At 38.2% G+C, this 22,704-nt stretch overlaps 1 protein-coding gene across 1 annotated transcript; it reads right to left on the bottom strand.

Moving 5' to 3' along the window:
- Positions 1 to 1,842: 1,842 nt before the first annotated feature.
- Positions 1,843 to 20,235, bottom strand: LOC110158286 (leukotriene B4 receptor 1-like). The gene is made up of 5 exons (XM_020922740.2): positions 20,172 to 20,235; positions 8,586 to 9,136; positions 6,837 to 7,037; positions 5,912 to 5,952; positions 1,843 to 4,341 (listed from the first exon to the last, which is right to left on the bottom strand). Exons 2-5 carry the CDS (start codon positions 9,126 to 9,128, stop codon positions 4,038 to 4,040), a joined length of 1,089 nt encoding a protein of 362 aa, XP_020778399.1. The 5' UTR covers positions 9,129 to 9,136; positions 20,172 to 20,235; the 3' UTR covers positions 1,843 to 4,037.
- Positions 20,236 to 22,704: the final 2,469 nt, after the last annotated feature.

A 22,704-nucleotide genomic window follows, 5' to 3' on the forward strand; every position in this document is an offset into this window, starting at 1 on the left:
ATTGCTACTTATTTAGAAGTTTTATTACCATTTATATATTTTTTACTCTTTGTTACTCTAATATAATGCGATGTGTGAGCTACTGTGTCCAAGTAATTTCTCTTGTGGATCAATAAAGTTTGTCTAAGTCTACATAATTTTCAAATGTTGCAAATCCTTTACAATGAGATATGACTTCTTTTATTGCAACAGCCATAAAATGATACCTAAGAATTGTGTCATATTTGGGCCGTGAACTGAGGTGCCTCGAGGCTCATCTGACACCATCACAATTTATGCTCAAATGAACATTGTGAAACTTGAGCAGGAATGAACAGATATTTCCAGTCAGAGAGGGCTTTCAAAATCTGCTTTGTCAGTAGCACTTCTAAAGCACTTGCTGTTATCTGATCTATGTTTTAATGTTGTTTCCTCATCGAAATATACCCTGATATGTGTTTTGTTTCAGTCACACATGTTTAACACACAAAACCTGCATATTTAGGCTGAGTTCTTCTCTCAAACAGAAAACACTTCCAATTTGGGATGTCATGTGGTAATACAAGAAGCAGTCCACTGTGTTTTTAAACTCATACACCTTCACAAGAATCATTTAGATTATTTCAACCTTAGAACTGCCAATCTCTACTACACAATATGTAGCTGTTAACTAGAAAACTGCTGCTTCATGACATCACAAGGTGGAACAGAGCATTTTGAGTTTTGGAAATGTAGACACTAATAACAAAAGATTGCTCAAACATGTGTGAATGTAACAAAAAACTTCAGAACTCCAGGTATGTTTTGAGGAGGTAAAAGCATTATAACATGGCCTGAAGCTCACGAGAATCCATTGTGTCTAATATATTTATATTTTTACTTATTGTCTTAATAGGGACAAGTGGAGATAAGTGGAGTTTTATTTTATAATTTCTTAGGGGTGCAAGGATATCCAAGTCTCACAATACGATATCATCACGGTATGAACCTCCTGGTATGATATTGATTGCAATATCTCAGGGAAGCTCACGATATGTTGGGAAGGTTCACAATTAGGGATGTATTAGGGATGTATCCAACATCCAAGTCTCTCGGTACAATATTTTTACGATATACATCTGATGGTACGATATTGTGATATTTTGTGGAGGTGAACAAAACTTAATATTTCCTCCTCTTTTTCCTCTTAAAATGCCTTGACAAGACTTAATCCAAAGAACTAAGACTTAAAAGTTAGACTAGTTACTTAGAACTGTTATTTCTTCTGCACTGAAATGGAGCAAAGGATCATGGTCTATGTAGTTCCCTGCCTTTTTATTTAGCTAATGCTGCATCATAACTCTTAATTTAAGCAAAGAAACTTGTAATTCGATATATATTGTGATGGTCCACAATATTATTGTGAGAACTTTGACGATGTAATATCACAATATTTCGGTTATTGTTATGTCCCTATAATTTCAATGCGTTTTTTATCTGTAGTTGGTAGATCTTGCTTCTGTCAGTCTCCAGGGCAGATGTGGCTAAAAGTTTCTCAAAAAAAAGCATGGATTAATAAAAATGTAAGAAATTTGACTTTTTCATCATTGTGTATCTCAATGTTTCTCAAACTGAAGTACGCCAGGTTTTTCAGATGGTATGCAGACAGCTCTTCAGTTTGTGGGTTTGAGTACAGTGGAAATGATGTAGTCCACTTTTAGACCTGGAATAGTCCTGTTATAAGCCTTGTTTAGATCTGGTAGTAATCAGAAAGCCAAATCTTTAGTGGTACTTTTTGTGGAAGGTTTGAGAAGCAATTGCCTAATAGTTCCTTTGAAAAGCTCTGTCATGATGTGTGGTTATATCAAAAGATAAGGTACAGTCTTTTTCAAAAGCCAGTCATGTTTATTGATGAGCTCTGTGTATTTGTAATACAGTAAAAATCCACTATAAAAATTATGAAATAAAAAAATTAACAAAAACAAAACTGTTTATATATTAGAACTAATTTCAAACCATAAAAAAAAAAAATCTTATTTACATTTAGGTACATATATACACAATTTTACAGAGAATTGTTGCTTGACCTAACATGAATTCAATGAAATGTCCAGTCAAAAGAAAACATCAGCACTAAATGGTGTCAAATTCTAGTATTTACATTGTGCATATTATTTATTTATGTGTTGTTTATTTGAATAGGGGCACATACACAAACATGGATTAACACAGGGGTGTCAAACTCATTTTGGTCCGGGAGCTGTATCCAACCTACTTTGATCCCAAAGGGGCCGGATCAGAAAACTCATGGCATATAAACCCCAAAAATAGCAATAAGTTCAAATATTTGTGCAGAGAAATGCAAATCTATTACAGAAATCTTTTTTAATTGATGAACTCTTTCTTTTATAAAATATTATAATATTATGAACAACCTGAAACTTTTAAAAAATGCTATTTCAACACAATGTTTTAACATGAACTTGTATGCAAACAAGAATAAGTAAATTTTTCTTGGAAAATCCAGCACTCAACGTCCACTTTTCGCATTTTTGTCATTTTGCTGATAAGGGTGTCACAGTCAACAGTCAAAAAGATCGTCCTTTAAGAGCGTTTGGAAAGAGACAACTCTTCATTTGTGCTGCTCTGGTGGGAGGCAGACATGCACAGAGGCGCTGGACATGCTGCTCTGCTAAGATGCACAGAAAATTACCAATATTTTAATAGAAAATATAATTAAAATATTTTAGTCGAAAATCAGCCGAGGGCCGGATTAAAGGTCTTGGAGGGTCGGATCCGGCCCCTGGGCCTTATGTTTGACACCTGTGGATTAACACTTCTGTAATCTGATGCAGGTATCACAGTGTTTAACCCCAAAATGGCTTGTAGTCTGTTCACGAAAAAGATGTAGGCTTATTTGTAAAAAAAAAACAAAACAATAAACACAGTGAATGTGTCAAGAGAATCAAATACCAAAATATCACACACGCAGAAACGCACACACTGACATTTCACTCTTTCTCAGGCCCCTCTCTCCCCCTGTCCTCCCATTCTCTCTTTCACTCACAATGTACACATGGTGACTTTGCAGCTGTTGCAGGAGCCAGGAGACTTTTAGTCTGATTGGGCTAAAAGCTGCTTTCCCTGAGAGCCTCAAGTTACATTACATTCATAGTGCAGTATAGGTAGGTAGTATGTATAGTGAAAGTGTTTTTTATTTTTTTTCTCACACAATCTAAAGACATGTATCTGCTAATGCATAATGTCGCCTTGCATGAGTGTGGTCTGTGTCTGTATGTGTGTGTGTGTTGGTAGTGGTCAGAGGTAACTTTTCACAGCAAGATGGATTCTCCGCTGTAAAGTTTAAATTCACAAAGCAGCAGGTGGACCAATCACAGAGCAGAATTAAGGTTTGTGCAGAAGGCAAAGCACCCAAGCAAACCAAAACAAAACTAGCAACACGAAACATACTTTAATTTGTGAAAAACTATCTTTGCACATTTGTGAAGATGTCTGTGCTTTCCTCTCAACTGAATGTAACAAAAGTTTGACTTTTGGCCTTGCTCTGCTTGAATGTTATGTTATGTTGGAATGTTCCAAATGTTCATCACTGCATCACTTGCAGCGAGAACCATTCCAGATGGATAAATATGTAGAACTCAATTCAGAGTGAAACACAGATCAATATGGTGTGAGCCAGCTCAGGTCAGAGGGGCTGATGGTGCAGAGAGAGAGTGCCCTCACTTCTATCAGTCTGCCCCAGCTGTGACTACAATACAAGTCACAAGGTTTTGCATGAATGAACAATGCACAGAATTGTTAAATGACTTTGAGCTGCATAAGAATTTAGCATTATTATCATCATCACAATACATGTTTTAAAGAAATTAAAACCTCTGTTCCTGAGAGATAGAAGTTATATCCACATGTCAATCACTGAGAGACGTGTCAGTGTTCAATTCACGACAGACGCATTTCTCCAGATGAACAGCAGACCACAGGAGACTCACATCAGGATTCAAGGTGAACCAGCAGAATCCTCCAGAACATTGAAATTTTTGTTCTGCAGAAAAGTTCAACTACCTCTCGATCTTGACTGGCTTCAGGTGATCTGAACTTGATTTTTCTGTGACTGATTCTTCCCCCTTCTGTTTAAGCATCACATTGGCATCCTTGTCTCTATCTCTGCTGTTATGGCTGTGCCGACTCTTCCTCGTGGCAGAGTCTAGTCCGGTGCGTTCAAAGAGTCTCGCCATAAATGACATCCCCTCTCTCCGAATGTACGACTTTCCAGCGAAGAAGTACAGCACCGGGTTTGCACAGCTGCTGATGAAAGCGATGGATGCAGCCACGGCTCTGCCCCTGTGCCAAATCAGGTCTAACCTAATGAAAAAAGCAGAGATTATAGTGGTTAGAAGGTTTCAAGAAGGGGTAATACACTTCTGTGGGGTATTAATTGCCAACACATAACATACAGATACATCTCAAAAAATTTGAACAAATTAAATATTTTTCAGTCAGTTATTTCAGAAAATCAAACCCATATATTATATAGAGTCACATAGAATGAAGCTTTAAAGCTTTATTTCATGAAGTGTTTATGAATATGGCTTTCAGAAAATCAGAAGCTGATTGTTCACAGAGTGATATATCCAAGCATACTGGTGGCGGGAAAAGGTGCACCAGCAAAAGGGATGACTGCAGCCTTTAGAAATCATTTAGAAATCAAGAGTGCAGAGGCACAGAATCCATGTTTCTTGAAGTCCAGTGTGAAGTTTCCAAAGTCCACAGTGATGATTTGGGCTGCCAAATCTGCTGGTGTTGGTCCACTGTGTTTTCTGAAGTCCAGTCAACGCAGCCATCTTATATGACATTTTAGAGCACTTTATGCTTCCTTCTGCTGACAAGCTTTATGGAGATGCAGATTTCATTTTCCTGTAGGATCCTGCTCACACAGCCAAAGGTAACCACTGACCATGGTGTTTCTGTGCTTAATTGGCCTGCAAACTCACCTGACCTCAACCCCATAGGAAATCTCTGGGAAATTGTCAAGAGAAAGATGAGAGACACCAAAGCCAACAATGCAGATGAGCTGAAGGCCACTATCAAAGCAACCTGAGCTTCCATTACACCTGAGCAGTGCCACAGGGAGATCTCTTCCATGCCACGGAGCATTGATGCCGTAATTCATGCCCAAGGAGACCCAAATGGCCATGTAGTTCACTAATGAACCTACTGCACATCACGTGAGGTTTGTGAAGTTGTAGTGTATTATAACATGCTTTTGTATATTTATGGAAAATTGCTGTGTGGGAGCATGGGTGATATAGGTTTGTGACTGATCATTGGACAGAATTTTACAACGAACCGTAAGGAGGGTTTGAACTGGGCCCAGGAGAGATCACTAGATTACTCAAACATGCATGGATGACATTTCAAATCTTTTCAGAAATGGTTTTGATAAGGGAACAACAATTATAACATGGTATAAAGCTCCAAAAAGTCGATTTTGCGTAATACCCCCTGTATAACAGGTTTTCATGTTTTTCTAATTATGACTTAGTTTGTTGGAATAGTACCTGTGCTAAATATTTATAATTTATTTAACTTGTGGGGGGAAAAAGTTGAGTAGTGCTGAGTTCTAAAACATAAGACCATTTTGCCCAAGGAACAAAATTCGCGGACAAACTTCTTTAACAAAATAAATATGCTGCCATTGCATTTCATTAATCTAATCATAACTATTGTGCAGGTATTTGTTCCTTGTTTACAGTATGGTTGCTAGGTAACAGTTATGGAATTATCTGTACATAGGTCAGATTCACATGTCCAACCATGAAGTAAAATAATAAACTAGTACTTTTTGGTTTGTTTACTGTGTTTTAGTGAAATCAGTAGTTTGGCTTGTCATCTGCATTTTACATGGGGTTGTGTTAATGTTGAAGTTATTTACCTGTCTTTTACTGGTCCTTCTGGAGATAAAGCACTTGTGACCTGTTTAAAATAGAACAGACAATTCATTATTATTTGGATTTTACTGGTTAACATTTTACAGCACCAAAACAGGGGGGTTGTTCTTAAAAGAATGGAGAACTAAGGTTTCACCTGAGAGATAATGTTTTTGACCATTTATGAGTAACATAATTAAAGTACACTCAAACCACAACCACATTTCAAACAGAGCTGCTAAACTGGACAGTGTCTGAAAAATTAAAGGAGGGAGTGAGGGGAGGAGGGGCTGGGTTTGGAGGTATAGGGAGCACTGTGATTGTGACACTTCAAACTCTGCTCCTACAGCCAGGCATTTGGAACCAGGTGTTTGGAACCTTTATTTGGATATGTCACCAGGTACTGGAAACTTAGATTTGGGTGTTTTGAGCAGAAAGCTGCAGATGTACCCAGTTTGCACTAAAACTGCCAAAGAATGACAAGGAAACATTTCTCTTCAGACACCATATACACAGTTATAGCTAAAGGGCCATTATAGTTCCACATATATTTTATATTAAAATTCTCAAAGTATCCATCATTTACTTTGTTGACTGCAAACCCTTGGCCTTCTCTCTGTGATCTTCATGATGAAGTCTCATAAAAAGGTTTTGACTTCACAGCTGTGCCACATCAGAATCAAGAAATGCCAAAAGTGCAAAGCAGTAATCAAAGCAAAGGGTGGCTATTTTTATTATTATCATTTTAAATCTAAAACTAAGCCTTGAGGTACTTTCAGCTTTGAACACATTCCACATTCATATTTTTTGTGCCTTCCGTGAGAATTTACAATGTAAATAATCATGGAAATAAAGTAGAACCAAAGATGAAAAAGTGTGTTCAAACCTTTGACTGGTATAGTGTAAATATGTAACACTAGCGCCCTTTACCTGCACCATGTTGATGACGTGGTAGGGCAGCCAGAACACACAGAAAGTCACGACGATAGCCAAAATGAGCTTCTCGCTGCGGATCCTCCTCTTGAATGTGGTCTGTCTGATTCTCTTCAGGATGAGGATGTAGCTGATCACGATGATGCTGTACGGGAGACAAAAACCTAGCACCAACTCCAACATGTACTGGGTCACCACCTTTGAAGATACAAGAGGTATAAAATGTGAAAAATATGGAAAAACTACTTCATATTCTCTAGATATTAGTGTTCAATCCTAAAATTTTAATCCTGATTTTGATACTAAGGAATAGACTTGATACTCATTACTGATTCCAATACAACAATGATAGTAAAAAACACAAAAATGTTGTTTTCAGCATTAAATCATAGCACTTTCTTTTATATTCCCATGTGGTCTTATATCTGTGTGTGTGATCCAGGTAGGCTCCACTGTGGTCCATGGGCATATACTAAGCTATGTGCTCTTATTCAGCTCAAGATCATTCTAAAGCTGTTGAGGAAAGGTTCATTTCTGTCCTGTAAATGGGACTTTTTTAGGATTGATATTTTGATATTAGTTATAGTATCAATTAGTATCTGTTTTTCAATACTTTTAACAACTCTAGAAAAAAATATAGTTTAAACATTTTTTGTTCAGGGGTAATCAGCGATGTGGTAGCTAATGACCAGTGTTGAGGAGTAACAGATTACATGTACCGGAGTTACGTGATCAGAGTACAAATTATGAGTAACTGTATTTGGTTACAGTTACTGTTTCAGTGAGTGGTAATTGGATTACTTTGTTAAAATAAATGAATTACATGGTGGTATTTTCCTGTTTTCACATTTTGGGCTGAACCAGGACTAAACCAGGTCTAAACCAGGACTAAACTAGAACTAAAACCAGGTCTAAAACAGGACTAAAACAGGACTAAAACAGGATTTAACAGGACTAAACCATGCTGCGTGGACCGTGTCTCCTCCTCTTCTATCAATAATATTTTTAATACGGTTAAGTAAAGTCGGGGCTTTTCATTGTCTTAGCAGACAAAACGTCTTATGTGAGGATATCCTAGTCTTTGCTTCTCTACAGCAAATCAAGTAATCCAAAGTATTCAGATTACGTTACTCACTTTAAGTAATTTAATGGATTACGTTACAAACTAAATTTTGGGGTATTTAATCTGTAATCTGTAGGGGAATACATTTTAAAAGTAACCTTCCCAACACTGCTAATGACCACAAGACCTGCACTTTTACTTCATTTACTTCTAATCTGCTTCTGAACTTTATAAATCAGATAGTTATTAAAGCATTTCACAAAATCTTGCATTTTAAATGTGCTTTTTGGACTTAAAACAACACGTTATGGATAGTAGTCACCGCGTAGCCAGTTAGCCTCTGCAATGTTTTGAACTCTTAAAGGTGCATTGTGTAACTTTTCTGGTGGAGGGTCCATCAAATACTTTCTCCATGATGTTGTTGCTTTTGTCTGTAATGTTTCACAATATGGCATTAAACCTTTCTATCTTCATGTACACCAAACGAGACTAAGTTGCAAGTCAGATCTGTGGGGAGGTGATTGTGATCTTTTTTTGAGTTATAAAATCTGTATCTATCTGAATAAATATAAAGTAGAGCTATGTCATGTCATACTGGTACATTTCAGGTATCCCCCCCCCCACCTTTAATATTTATGGGAAAACAAATGAAAATTTTACTTCTAGAACCAGAGTCTACTCACATCTTTGTTGGTGTCGTGATAAGAATTGCAGACCATTCCCACGTCACCTCTTTTCATCTTTCTGTAGATCAGCGCCGGGATCGAAGCCAGTATCACCAAAACCCACATCACCCCCAAAACTCTCATCACCGTCCTCTGCCCCGTGACAATTCTGACCTTATGGGGCCACCGTATCGCCAAAACCCGGTACAAGCTCATTATGGTGATCAGATATATGGACGCATACATATTCAATAGACAAAGGTAAAAAAGGACTTTACACAATACTCCCCCAAATATCCAGTTTTTTAAGACTAAGTAGATGATGAAAAATGGAGTTAGACCCATAAGGGAGCCATCAGCGATAGCCAGGTTTAAAATGAGCAGAGTGGTAATGTTCTGTTTCCGGGCACGTGCCAAAATGCTCCACATTATAAAGATGTTGCCGGGGAAACCCAAAAGGAAGACGAAAGACAAGATGAGAGCCCCCATCGCTGTAGCTGGGGTGTTGTCCACTATAGATTCTTCGGTTGAATTCAAGGGCCGGGTGGAGTTGGGGAGCATTTTGAAACCTGTGAGAAACAAAAATAGGAAACCTGGGTTGATAGTAACGTCGCGTATGACAGGTGTCTATGTATTTATATTTAATCAATCAAACTTTATTTATAGAGAACATACAAAACATTAAAGGTGGAGCATCCGTCACCTGCTTGTCTCCATGGATGGACATGTCATTGCTTTGCCAGGAATGTCCCATGGTATGACATTAAACACATCTGTCTAGTTAGTATGTATGCATTTCTGGTGTTTCTACTGCTCAAAAATACAATAATTCTCTCTCTCCTTAGATCTGACCTGTAACCTATAGTTGTCTACCTTAATCTATACCGTGAAACACTCCTGACAAAGCAATGACATCTCCATGAAGACTAGCAGGTGACGGACCCTCCACCAGAAAAGTTGCGCAGTAACAATGAAATAAAATAAATTGTGCAAAGTATCACTACATTATGTCTAAATAGATTAGTTTTGATCTTACATTTAAACAGGACAAGTGGTTTTCCAGAGTCTAGGGACAGTGACAGAGCCCAATCACCCCAGTGTTTGAGTCTGGCTTAAAACTTTTTTTAACGGGATAATATATGTAGAAAACGTTCATTGTAGTTTTGCATCAGTCCAGTGAAAGTTTGTGAAACAAGATTGAAAAAAAGTAAAAAGCTACCATCTTTTTTGCTGAAAATTACACCTAAACAGAACCATGAACACTCGTACTGATCACACGCTCCTGAAAATGTATGTTTAAATCTGTTTTTTTTTGTTTTTTTTTCTTGAGACTCTTAAAACTTTTTTGACATTGTTTGCATATGTGTGCATGGTGTCTCCATGGTAACTGCTGAACATTCCAAACAAAATTAAAACAAAAATTTAAGTTTTTTGATTAACAAAAGTAAATGTTTGCTCCTTGCATTAGAGTAATACCACCAATTCAGTATTAATCTCAAATGACTTAGCAAAAGAAACATCTGAATTCTGTGTTAGAAAACTGTGGAGCCCAATGGGAGCTGTCACAACAAAGCTGACCTATGGATAGAGTCATGGATTATTTTATTTTTTATTTTGTCTCAATTGTACCAAATTGACTACGCAACACTGCCAAATCCTACACGTATCACTGGCTAAGAAAATAAAATAAGGGTTAGTACATAGCTGTGGGTGTACGAAAACGGGTTGATTGGTAAAATATCTTGAAAATAAGCGATTAAAGATGCTCAAACATGCATGAATCATTCCAAATACAACTTCGGGTGAATGAATGGTGAGAGGAAACAACTATGCCAAGTTTAAAATGCTACGAAAAGTCCATTTTAATACTTTAATACTCTTAAACTGGTGGTTTCTGACTCCTCCCTGTTGTGGTTACTTCATAGCTTCCTGATGGGTATTTGGAGTGATGAATTCATATTTTCCTGCCAGGCCCATGGATTGTGCAGAGGTGAGGGAGCATGGAGCAAATATAACAAGTTTAAACCTGGAACCTCTAATTCCTCACACACAGGACCAGACACGAGCCAGCTGCTTCCTATTGCACCAACAATTAAGGATTTCCATCTCACACTGACTCATGTAATGTTAGACTACAACAAATGTGGACAATTAATACAGTGATGTTTAACAAGTCCTAAGGGTTTTGGAGACATTTCAGATCAGATTAATAATATCTGACTGAAATAGTATATTTTTAAAACAATAACAGTATTTGCAGGAATACTGGATCCCAGGAAAAGTTAAATAGTGCTTCTTTAAAGGTCCTATTACTCTAAACTGACTTTTGTGAGCTTTAAGCTATGTTAGAATGTTGTTACCTCATCAGAAACATACCTGGAGTTGTGTTTTGTTTCATTCATACATAATTGAGTAACTCTTTATGATTAGTCTATCTATATCTTCAAAGATCAAAATGCTCTGTTCCACCTTGTGATGTCATGAAGTGGTAGCTTTGAAGTTACAGTGATGAAACAGTATTATAACACAGATAAGACTAGAAAAGCACTCAGAGAGCGCAGACCTCCGCCAAGGACTACCCCCATTTTTTATATAAATTGCGATAAAATCAGTCTTCTGGATCAGTTCCGGATCAGCCTTTGGAATATGAACGAGGATCCCATTGTCCATCCCTGAGTCAAATTTCATGGGGTTTGGTCAATAATTAACCGAGATATTGAGAAACTAAATTTTTGGCCCCATTTACCACAATGTCAACTAAAATTTCAAAGTGATCCAGAATCCAGGATTTCTTCCGGATCACCCCCAAAATGAAATCAGTTCTTCCTTTTCACATTTCCAACAAATCCTGAAAATTTCATCAAAATCGGTCCATAACTTTTTGAGTTATGTTGCTAACAGACAAACAAACAAACAGACAAAACGCCGGCAAAAACATAACCTCCTTGGCGGAGGTAAAAATAGCAAAATAGGGGCCCTTTAAATGTGAAAGCAGGCTAAATGATATCTATCTGTGCACCTCATTCCACTTGCAAATAAGTTTTTTTTTGTTTGTTTGTTTTTTAAATATATTAAATATTATGCTATTTTCTGATTTGCTGTCATAACAAACATACCTAGAGTTGTGTTTTGTTTCATTCACACAAAACAACATACAAAACCTAGCCTGATTCATCAGCCGGTTTCACTTCGTGGAAACCGTCTGACCTCGCAGCATTAGAATTCGTTTGATCAGGCACTTTTTTAATTTAACCAATCGCTGCTATTTGGTCATGATGTATGTAATGCGCCGCTAACGAGGCTAACTGATATATTAAGCTTTTCCCAAATCCCGTAGGAAGAAGGGCAGTAACGTCTTTCCCCTTGGTAAAATTCATCAAACATTCTCTTTGTTCCGACTTTAAATCCTCGTTCTCGGGAATCGTTGCCAACACAGAATGTATGACTGGTGCATGAACTTGCACTTCCAGGGTTCTTGCAAACTGTCTAATATATTCCAATTCCTGACCTAGTCACTGGAGAGAAATGAAATTGAGCGGAGACACTAGGTGGCGCCAGCCTGGCAACACAAAACCTGCATATTTAGGCCGAATTCTTCTCTTAGACTGAAAACACTCTGTTCCGTGTCACGATGTCATGTGGTAATACAGGAAATTCTCTACTGTGTTTTTAAACTCCATACACCTTCACTAGAATCATTTGAATAATTTCATTTTTAGTCTACTAAACAAAATGTAAAAGGTATAACTGTTAACTTCAAACGTACCACTTCATGACATCACAAAGTGGAACACAGCATTTGAACTTTGGAGATGTAGACAGATTAATAATAAAGCGTTATTCAAACCTGTGTGAATGAAACAAAACACAACTCCAGTTCTGTTTTGGAGAAAATAACAGCATTCTAATATGACTTAAACCTCACATGAGTCTATTTTGTGCAATATAGGACCTTAAAATCACTATGTTAATTCTATTCCCTCCTCTCCTCCAGGTTATATCATAATTGATTTAATGTACGTTAGTTGTTCAGCACCGTTGAAAAGTTCCATGAAGTTCTTTACATGTAGCCGCACGCATGGTCTGAGTTTACGCCCTGTGGAGAAGCCAGTGAAACTATGTAGCTCCTGTATGTTTTTTCAATCACTACCCCACACACCCTAACGGACCAGTTTCAGATTACATAACATATAATTAGCCAAAAATACAACTACAATTTTATAAACTTGTTCTGTAAATGCACAGATAAAAACAACAACAACACTATTGAGGCCTTCTTAAAAATGTATTTGTTCCTTTGCAGTGACATCAGACTGGGGTGGGGTGTTCTTCATGTATTTCTATGACGGGAATGTTCAGTGTTTCCATGGTGAAGCAATGCATGCATTAGCAAACACTGCCCAAAAAGGTTCTAAGATGGTCTGAAAACTCAAGAAAATATACAAAATGGATTTAACAAAGAGGTGAGAGTGACTAACTGACAACCTGTTGACTAATGCTAGCTCGCTTGTGACTTTGATGTTACGTGAAAAGGGATTTGTTTAAAAGCACAAATCAGCTCAACTGTTTCAATTCCAGCTAAATCCGTTCTTTATGTTCAGATTGTGTTAAAATAAAGCTCAGATTAAAGTCAAACTTGAGTAACAATGCTTCATACAGAACAGAGCCTCCAGCGTTACCCTTTTTCAACCCCAACGACATGATTGCTGTCAGTTGAAAGGACATTAATATGGCAACTTTTTGGAGTCAGCATTTAACAAATAATGATATGGTTCAACATTTGTGGATCATAAGTTTGGATATTTCTTACAAAAACAGTGAGTAATAGAGTACAGAGTGTTCAGCGCCACTCAAATGAAGCTCATGGTGCAAAGGTTCAAAGGTTACATGACCAAATTTGGAGGTTTTATATTATAAGAACAAATTAGCGAAATAAAAACGGCAGGGTCATGTAGAGTGGGTTAATATGAACATTTTAAGACCAAAATGACAAGGTTCACTGTCGCAGTAACAGAGAGAGGAGCCAGAGCGCACCCACAGAGTTTGATATGGGCCACGGAACTTTTCCGGTCATTCTGATCTGAGGAGCAAGGGAAAAGACATATGACTCTCCCCTTCTCTCCTGCTCACTCACCCTCCTCTCCTGGTGGCTCTGCGGGCAGAGAGGAGACTGGCTGTGTAGTGCCAAGAGCCTGGTTAATACTCTCAGGGAATGAAGTTGGATCTCTACATGTATGATAAGAAGAAATGATCAAATCTGCACCAAGGTGTTTGACCATAGACTGTTGTTTGACAAGGAGAGAGAAACAAGGAAATGGAGAGAGAGAGAGAGACAGATGTGATAGAGGTCTGAACAGGCAGAACCCATTGAAAACCAGTTCATCTTCAGAGTCCAAACCAGCATCTGTCTGTAAGTAAAAACTGCACTGCCCCTCACAACAGCCGCATGCACAAGATCATTTAAATGAAATAATGGCCATAGGCTTTTATATGGTTTGTGCCTTTTTGATGAGAGCAGTGACCACAGACGTATGTCCCGTGCGTAGGAGCATATGGACTGTAAATGTCTCACATGACAGTGACCAGAAAAGTCAGTTTTTCAAATCAGACAGAAACAGGTGTGCTAACACAGGTGTGTGAGTGCACGGGCTGAAACTTTTGACTGAACTGTTTGTTTAGACCAGGCATGTCCAAACTATGGCCTGGGGGCCCAATGCGGCCCTCAGACACATTTTTCTTGGCCCTCAGGCTTCCAGGTGAAATGGCCCAAATTACCTTGCATCAAATAAAAATAATTTTTTTACTGCAAGTTTTCTGAAAATCTACCTTGATAAAGCTAATATTTAATATTTAGTGTGTGGTTTTAAGGATCTAAGCATGAATAAAGACTGATGGTTCATTCAATGCACATATTTCAATTATTCACTGTACTGTGCTCCAGTCTACGGCCCTCGATTGGCCCTCTGCTTCGTCTGTGTTTAGATATGTGGCCCTTGATGAAAAAAGTTTGGACACCCCTGAATTAGACGTTCTTGGAGCCAGAGCTAAAATAATCTTGGTGGTTAGTCTGGTCCCAACCCGGCTTGTTTCTGGGTGCTTGTTACTGCGGCAACTCAGGTCACCTCTAGTTAGTCAATTTGATGGAAAGGAAATGAGGATTTGACAAGCCTGGATTGCCCAAATAAGGCAGGCTTTTCACTTTAGCTCGCTTCATGGAATAATTACACAGTGCACCTTTAAGTATCAAAATCATGTACTTCTTCTACCAATGCTCATTCATTAAAAAACATTTCTTCTAAATAACCCTGTGATCCATAATGTAACTGAATACTAGTTGGATTTCTAAATACCTCTGTTTCGTGATTACCACATAGCTTCTTGACACTGATTTCTCTGTAACACGTTGTAAATATGTGAATCAAAACATAATACGGCAAACCATGGAACAGCTAGAATATCAGATCGTAAAACTGTGCTCTGTGAGATGAATATTAACATTTAGAATTACAGATAGAAACAGATACAGATACAGTATTTTTCATGGCCGATGTCGTTACAAATTGTTATAGAATCCAGAATATGCCAATATTTTTTGACAGATTTGAATTAGTATTTAAATTCACTAAAAGCTCAAAATGCTCTGTTCCACCTTGTGATGTCATGAAGCGGTAGTTTTCAAAGTTAATAGCTACCATTTACTTTCAGTTAAATAGAGATTGAAAATTACAGGACTGAAATCATCTGATACTTTGCAGATGTCATCAACATTCTCTGGGGGTGTGATGCTAACTGCAGGCACTGCTCTGTGTGAGTCTTTGTTACTCGAGTTAGACATTAATCTGAGTTTTCTTTTAACACAATCCTACAAAAAAAATAACTGATTTAGTTAGAAGTTTTTTCAGTTACTCACTCTCAGCTTTTAGTTGAAAATCAAAAACCTAAACAGAAATCCATGTTGTATTTTTTCATGTGCGTTTTCTGATTATCTTAAAACTGTTCACAGTGATTGATTGAATTTATATAGCACCTTTCAAGATACCCAAAGTGCTTTACAGTTCATTATTCAGTCACTCCACACTCAGTGGTGGCAAGATACTATTGTAGCCACAGCTGCTCTGGGGCAGACCGACGGAAGTGAGGCTGCTAATCTGCACCATCAGCCCCTCCAACCACCACCACCACCACCACTCACACACACCTCTTTCATACTATGCAATGTGGGTGAAGTGTCTTGCCTCAATGACAGTTTTTGCCACTGGGGCCCCATGTGGCACCTGGAATTCCTAGTGGTCTCCCATCCAAGTACTAACCAGGCCCAGCCTGCTTAGCTTCTAAGATCTAACGGAATCAGGCTTTGACAAGCTGGTATGGCCAGTGTTTGCTAATATCACTACATGTGTCTCCATGGTAACTAATTTAGAAATCCACCAGCATGATGTATTTTTACACTTTTTGACTTTTAAGTATCATTCAGAGATTTCAGACTGATAGCCAATATGCTAAAACTTGTGAATAGGGGCCCTCTATCTAGATCTCTATCTAAAATCAGAGAAATGCTTTTTTTAGAGTTGTTTTTTTTAGTTGTCAGTAAGCGAAAGTATTTTCCAGGGACATGCTCTGGCAGTTCACCAAATCCAGACAGATTTCTCTCTGTGTTTTTTATTTATTTTATACAGATTCGTATCAGTCTGGTCCCCACTCCCGCCAATGCGTCTCCAGCCTGACTAAACATGATCGTCCAATCAGATCAGTGGTGGAAGGTAAAGTACTGTACTCAAGTAAACTTTTTATGTATCTGTACTTTACTTAGGTACATTTTACAGTGGATACTTTTTGCTTTTACTTCATTACATTTGAAAGCATGTATGTATCTGTTTTTTCTACTGCACTACATTTTTAACTGAACTGAAAAGTAAAATTATCTTTCATTGTTGTGTCAGACCTGCTGAAAAGGTGGTTTATTTTTAACCCATTCATAATCTGAACAAACAAAAATATACAAATAAAATTAATAAAATATAAAAATAAAAGTTAAGTACAAGTAAAATCAAAATTCAGTACAAATCTGTATCAAAATCAATACTTTTGAAGCCTTATAAGACCTCAAAATCTGCATGCAATACTTAATACTTTTACTTGAGTATATTTCTGTTCCAGTGTCTACTTTTATTTAAGTAACAAAATTGAGTTCTGGTTCCACCACTGCATCAGAGTAGGTCTTTTCAGTGAGCTTATTGGTCATCTGTCATTTACAGTAGAATTTAACGCTTTGCTCATTAAGTTTGCAGAAACTTGGCATGTTTTTCAGGCCCCTGTGATATTTTTTCCTCTTTTTTTTGAGTCTGAGATTTGAGTAATCCCATTAGTCTATGTACATCTCCAAAGCTCAAAATGCTCCATTCCACCTTGTGATGTCATGAAGTGGTAGTTTTCAAGTTAACAGCTCCTTTTACCTTTTCTAATAGAGATTGGCAATTCCAGGTCTGAAAATATCCAAATGATTCTAGTGAAGGTGTATGGAGTTTAAAAACACAGTGGATCGCTTCCTGTATTTCCACATGACATCACAAGGTGGAACAGTGTTATCAGTTTGAGAGAAGAACACAGCCTAAATATGCAGGGTTTGTGTGTTAAATATGTGAATGAAACAAAACACAACTCCAGGTTTGTTTTTGCTGAGGAAACAACACTAGAACATAGATCAGAAAATTGCGTAATATGGGACCTTTAAGAGTAATGCAGGACAACTTATGCATTTATGTATTACTCCTGAATGAGAAAACTGTGATGGTTTCAGACTGAGGATCACTGATAAACTGTGGTAAATGTTAATGGATGGAAGATTTTGTATTATATAATTCAGATGTCCATCGGCGGCAGAGAAAGGTCTTTTATGAGGTTAATGTGTTTGCATATTGTCCCAGTTAAATAAAACAATCAACGAAACCAAACAGTATTGAGTTATTTAACCATGAAATGCTCTTTTACAGTTTACCACAAAGTCATATTATTGGGTTTGGTTTTAATTTTCAGAATCAATTTTGGATTTAGTGAAGCAAAAATTTAAATGCTGAAAAAAATAAAAGATTTGCAGAAAAGTTCAAATTTATTTTCAAGTTTGTGTCAGTAAAAAAAAGTCTCCATATTTGAGTGGTTTCTAGACTGTGGTCCTGGTTTGGATCAAGTTAGTATTGTTCAACGGTCCATCACCTGCTTGTATCCATGGAGATGTTATTGCTTTGCCTGAAATGTTCGACAGTATTGCATAAAACTTATTTTTCTATTACTTGCATTTATTGAGTTACAGGGGATTTTATTGTCTTGATAAACATGCATTCTTACTGAGAGCAAGGTCACTTATCCACAGATCTGACCTGTAACTTGGTCTAGTAGCGTCTAGCACCTCCTTGGAAATGTATGTTTAATGCCATACTATGGAACATTTCAGCAATAGTATTGGAGAGCAGACATTCCTCCACCAGAAAAGTTACACAGTGCATCTTTAAAGCTACCATTTGTAATTAGATTGGCGGACCCACCCCTGCTGTCTTCTCACATACCACCACTAGATGCTGTCTACATTACTGCTGTCTGATAGTGTGCCAAATTAGCTTTAAAGGTGCATTGTGTAACTTTTCTGGTGGAGGGTGCGTCAAATGCTTTTCTCCATGGAAATGCTATTGCTTTGTCTGGAATGTTTCACAGCATTGTATTAAACATAGACCAAGTTACAAGTCAGGTCTGTGGAGAGGTAACAGAGATTTTATTCCCCACCCCTTCACCTTGCTCCTCCCCCTTCCCTGGACTCTGCACTGCAAAAAGCAATATCTATAGGCAAATTAAAAAGACTTAAATTACATTACAAAATTACAAACATTTGACTTTATTTGAGTAGATTCAACTTGACAAGTAAAATGATTTTTTAGAGTTTTTTCTTATCTTAAGTGTAGCAAGACGTATTTCATATTTTAAGTACAAAAAGTCATGTTTCATTGGTAGAAATGAAATGAAATGTACTCAAAACATGTCAAAACTTTCTTAATTCAAGTAGATTTCAGTTTTTTCAGTGTGGTCTTCTTCTGTCAGACCAAAGCTGGCACACTATCAGGCAACAGCAATGTAGACAGCCTCTAGTGGTGACATGTGAGATTGCAACAGGGGCCAATCTAATCACATATGGTAGATTTATGTACATTATTTAAGTGTATTGCTTAAAGATGCATTGCACAACTTTTCTGGTGGAGGGTCGGTCAAATGCTTTTCTCCATGATGACGTTTATTGCTTTGCTGGAATGTTCCATGGTATGACAGTAAACAATCTATGCAGCATTTACTCATCGTGGGTGGTTCTGTTGCTCAAAAATACAAAAATTCTCTCTGTGAATAGGGGCGACTTTCCACAGATCTGATCTCTCGCTTCCATTGAGACAGATAGGTTTAATCTCTAACGTAGAGCATTCTAGACAAAGCAATGACATCTCCATGGAGACATCTATCTGTGAATATGGACGACTCTCCGCAGATCTGACCTGCAATGTAGCCTATAGATTTGTCTCACTGAGGATAGATCGGTTTAATCTCTACTGTCGAACATTTTGGACAAAACAATAACATCTCCATGGAGTCAAGCAGCTGACGGACCCACCACCAGAAAAATTACATGGTGCTCCTTTAATTACATGTCATGACTGTCATAAAGTGCATTTAATCAACACATCTAAAGATCTTGACAACTTCTTGCACATGTGTAGTTTTGTCAGATGTTACACAAAAAACAAAACCACAAAATGCGTATCTCTGGCATCACAGTAGCCGCTCTAACATAGATAAGTACAAGGCTCTTTTAAACTGCTCCACTTACAGACTCTTTGATGAGGGGACTTCTGACCTTTTTTTTTTCCTTTCTGTAGTAGTGAAGTAGTGTTGTAGTAGTAAAATATGCAGTTACTTCATAATGAGTGAAGGTGTGCGTGTGTGAGTACAGTGACTCAGTGCTTCACCTATTGCAACACCTTTAAAAAATGGCAGTGAAAGAGTTAGAACAGTGGTGGTTTTTGCAGCAGGAGTGGGTACAGTAGCCCAAATTACTCAATTAAGAATAACAGTACTTTAAAATATTATTACTGAAGTAGAAGTACAAAGTAGTGGTTCAAGAAATTAAATCGTATTTGAAGGAGCGGTGCAAGAAACACAAATGTTGAAATCATTTCATATTGTCAACATAAAACTTTTGTCCTTTGTAGACTTACTCACAGTGGGAAAAGTCACAAAAACTTTTAATCAAGCAAAAGTACCACTCCTTCTATGAAAATATTACTCAAGTAGGAGTAAAAGTATGCTGCTAATAAGTACTCTGAAAAGTATTTTTTTTGGTTTTGGTTCCTCTTCCCACTGTGAGTAAGTCTATAAGTGATAAAAGCTTTATCTAAAAATATGAAATGATTTGAACATTTGTGTTTCTTGACCGCTCCTTCCTTAGTGTTTATCATTTTTGTATCTGTTCTTTGAATTAACCTATTACCACATTACCACATTAACATTAAATTATAAACCAGATTCTGTAAATTTGAACTAAAATAAGTATGGATTATATGTATGACTTACCAGTTTTGGAGATGTTAGTCCAAATAGAAAAGGTTGAATGATAGAGGAGCGCTGAGTATTTGGATGAGCTTTTCAACCTGTTTCCCCACCCACACCAGCCCTGAGCTGTCATACCTGCCCCAACACGTGCGACAGAGAGAGAGAGAGAGAGAGAGAGAGAGAGAGAGAGAGAGAGAGAGAGAGAGAGAGAGAGAGAGAGAGAGAGAGAGGGAGAGAGAAACGAGGGCAAGATGGGAGGGAAAGAAGAGAAAGAGAGGGAGAGAGAGAGAGAGGGGAGGGAAAGAAGAGAAAGGGGAGGGGGAGAGAGAGAGGGATGGAGGGAAGAGAGGGAGAGGAGAGAGGAAAGGGGGAGAGAAAGAGAGAGGGAGAGCAGGGGAGGGAGTGAGAGAAGAGAGAGTCGGCAGAGAGAGAGGGAGAGAAGAGAGAAGGAAGGGGAGGGAGAGAAAAGAGAGGGAAGGGAAGAGAGCGAGAGAAGAGAGGGAAGGGGGAGAGAGAAGGAGGGAAGGAAGAGAGAGAGAGGGAAGGGAAGAGAGAGAGGGAGGGAGGGAGAGAGAGGGGGAAGAGAGAGAGGGAGAGGAGAAAGAAGGAAGGGGAGGGAGAGAAAAGAGAGGGAAGGTAAGAGGGAAGGGAGAGAAAGGGGGGAGAGGAGAGAAAAGAGAAGGAAGGGAGAGAGATAAAAGAGAGGGAAGGAGAGAGAGAGAGGGAGGGAGGGAGGAGAGGGACAGAAGAGAGAGGGCAGGGGGAGAGAGAGGAAGGGGAGGGGGGAGAGAAGAGAGAAGAAAAAGAGAGAGGTGGGGGGAGAAGAGCCAGAGAGAGGTAGAGAATAAGGGAGGAAGTGTGACAGAAGAAGGGAGAGAGAGAGAGTAAAACAGAGGAAGGAGGCATTGTGAGAGAAACAAGGAGAGAGTAAAGGAGAGGGACAAGAGAGATGGAGAAAGAGCGAGAGAGACACAAAAGGTGTTTTCAGGCCAGAACGGTGCCGATTTGTACTCATACAAATCATTATTTATATGCGCCAAGCTCTGCTGCTGTGCAGAAGAAGGCAACGAGGCCCAATCCAAAGATAACTTTACCTATATCATATATTTGGTCTCCTCCACTGATCACTGCACAGTCTTCTTGTCACTTGATTTCTTCATCATATTCCACACACACGTTTTCTTTGTTTGTTTATTTTACCACGTGTCCACGTGTGACCAGAATGAACCTGCTGACTGTGTCGTCACGATTCACTTGGGAAAAAAAACGTTTTATTTGGTTGCCGTCGGGAACCAACTTTTCGGTTCCCAATTTTGAGCGTGAACACGTCAGTCGGTTTGAGGTGCGGTTCTCTGACTGCCTGAAAACGCGAAGGGAGAGAGAGAGTAAAGGAGAGAGAGTAAAGGAGAGGGAGAGTAAAGGAGAGAGAGGGAGTAAAGGAGAGAGAGAGAGTAAAGGAGAGAGAGGGAGTAAAGGAGAGAGAGAGAGTAAAGGAGAGAGAGAGAGAGTAAAGGAGAGGAGAGTAAAGGAGAGAGAGTAAAGGAGAGAGAGAGAGTAAAGGAGAGAGAGAGAGTAAAGGAGAGGGAGAGTAAAGGAGAGAGAGGGAGTAAAGGAGAGAGAGAGTAATGTAGAGAGAGAGTAAAGGAAAGAAAGAGGCGTGCCTTTGTCATTACTGCATTGACAAACTTTGACTACTTCAGAGTATAATTACTGGAGCACACTGTTTAATGTTTTGTTGGTCTGAGGTTATACGTAGGTCAAATACTCGAAAAGATTTCATTATTAAAAGAAATAAGGAAGTGAAAAGTATTCGTATAAAAATCGCTCTTTGTGGTGCATTTTGGTTCCTGTTTCTGATTGAAATATTATGAAGTAGTAGTTCTGTAGCTATAATAGTCTACTAGTAAATGGATTTCTAATTATTACTAAAACACTGGAGAAGACTAATTGAATGTGACAAGTTTAACTACTAAATTCTATAAAACAAAGTTAACTCGTTAGATTTAAGGGTCCTATATTACACAAAACTGACTCTTGTGAGTTTTAGACAAAATTATAGCCATTATAATGTTGTTAACTCATCAAAATATACCTAGAGTTGTGTTTTGTTGCACACATGTTAGAGCAGCCCTTTATTATTAGTCCAAAGCTCAAAATGCTCTGCTCCACCTTGTGATGTCATGAAGCAATAGTTTTCAGGTTAACAGCTACAGTTAATATATGTTTGTATGTGTAAAGTTTAAAACCATATTGGAGCACTTCCTGTATTACCACATGACATCACAAGGTGGAACAGAGTATTTTCTGCCTGAAGAACTCAGCCTATATATGCAGACTCCAGATATGCTGACGAGGAAACAACATTATCAACAACAGACACAGATAATCAGGAACTATGAGCAATTAGAGTAAAGGTTATAATTTGATTTCCTGGTTGGACATGGGCAGCATTTATGAGATACTAAGAGGCGTGTAACCTAGCAACCATAATGTTACCAAGGGCCACAACACAATTACACAAGAGTTATGATTTGACAAATAAAAATAAATGACA

This window comes from Boleophthalmus pectinirostris, unplaced genomic scaffold, assembly GCF_026225935.1.
Source record: "Boleophthalmus pectinirostris isolate CB_2022bp ecotype Guang Dong unplaced genomic scaffold, ASM2622593v1 HiC_scaffold_20, whole genome shotgun sequence".
NCBI lineage: Eukaryota > Metazoa > Chordata > Actinopteri > Gobiiformes > Gobiidae > Boleophthalmus > Boleophthalmus pectinirostris.

Bases quoted from the DNA above. Each gene is read 5' to 3' on its own strand.
- LOC110158286 (XM_020922740.2), bottom strand. From the start codon at position 9,128: ATGCTCCCCAACTCCACCCGGCCCTTGAATTCAACCGAAGAATCTATA. The intron at 7,038-8,585 runs GTGAGTAGACTC...GTATCTTCAAAG, and splicing joins ATCACGACACCAACAAAGAT to GTGGTGACCCAGTACATGTT. The intron at 5,953-6,836 runs GTAAAGGGCGCT...TATTTTAAACAG, and splicing joins ACGTCATCAACATGGTGCAG to GTCACAAGTGCTTTATCTCC.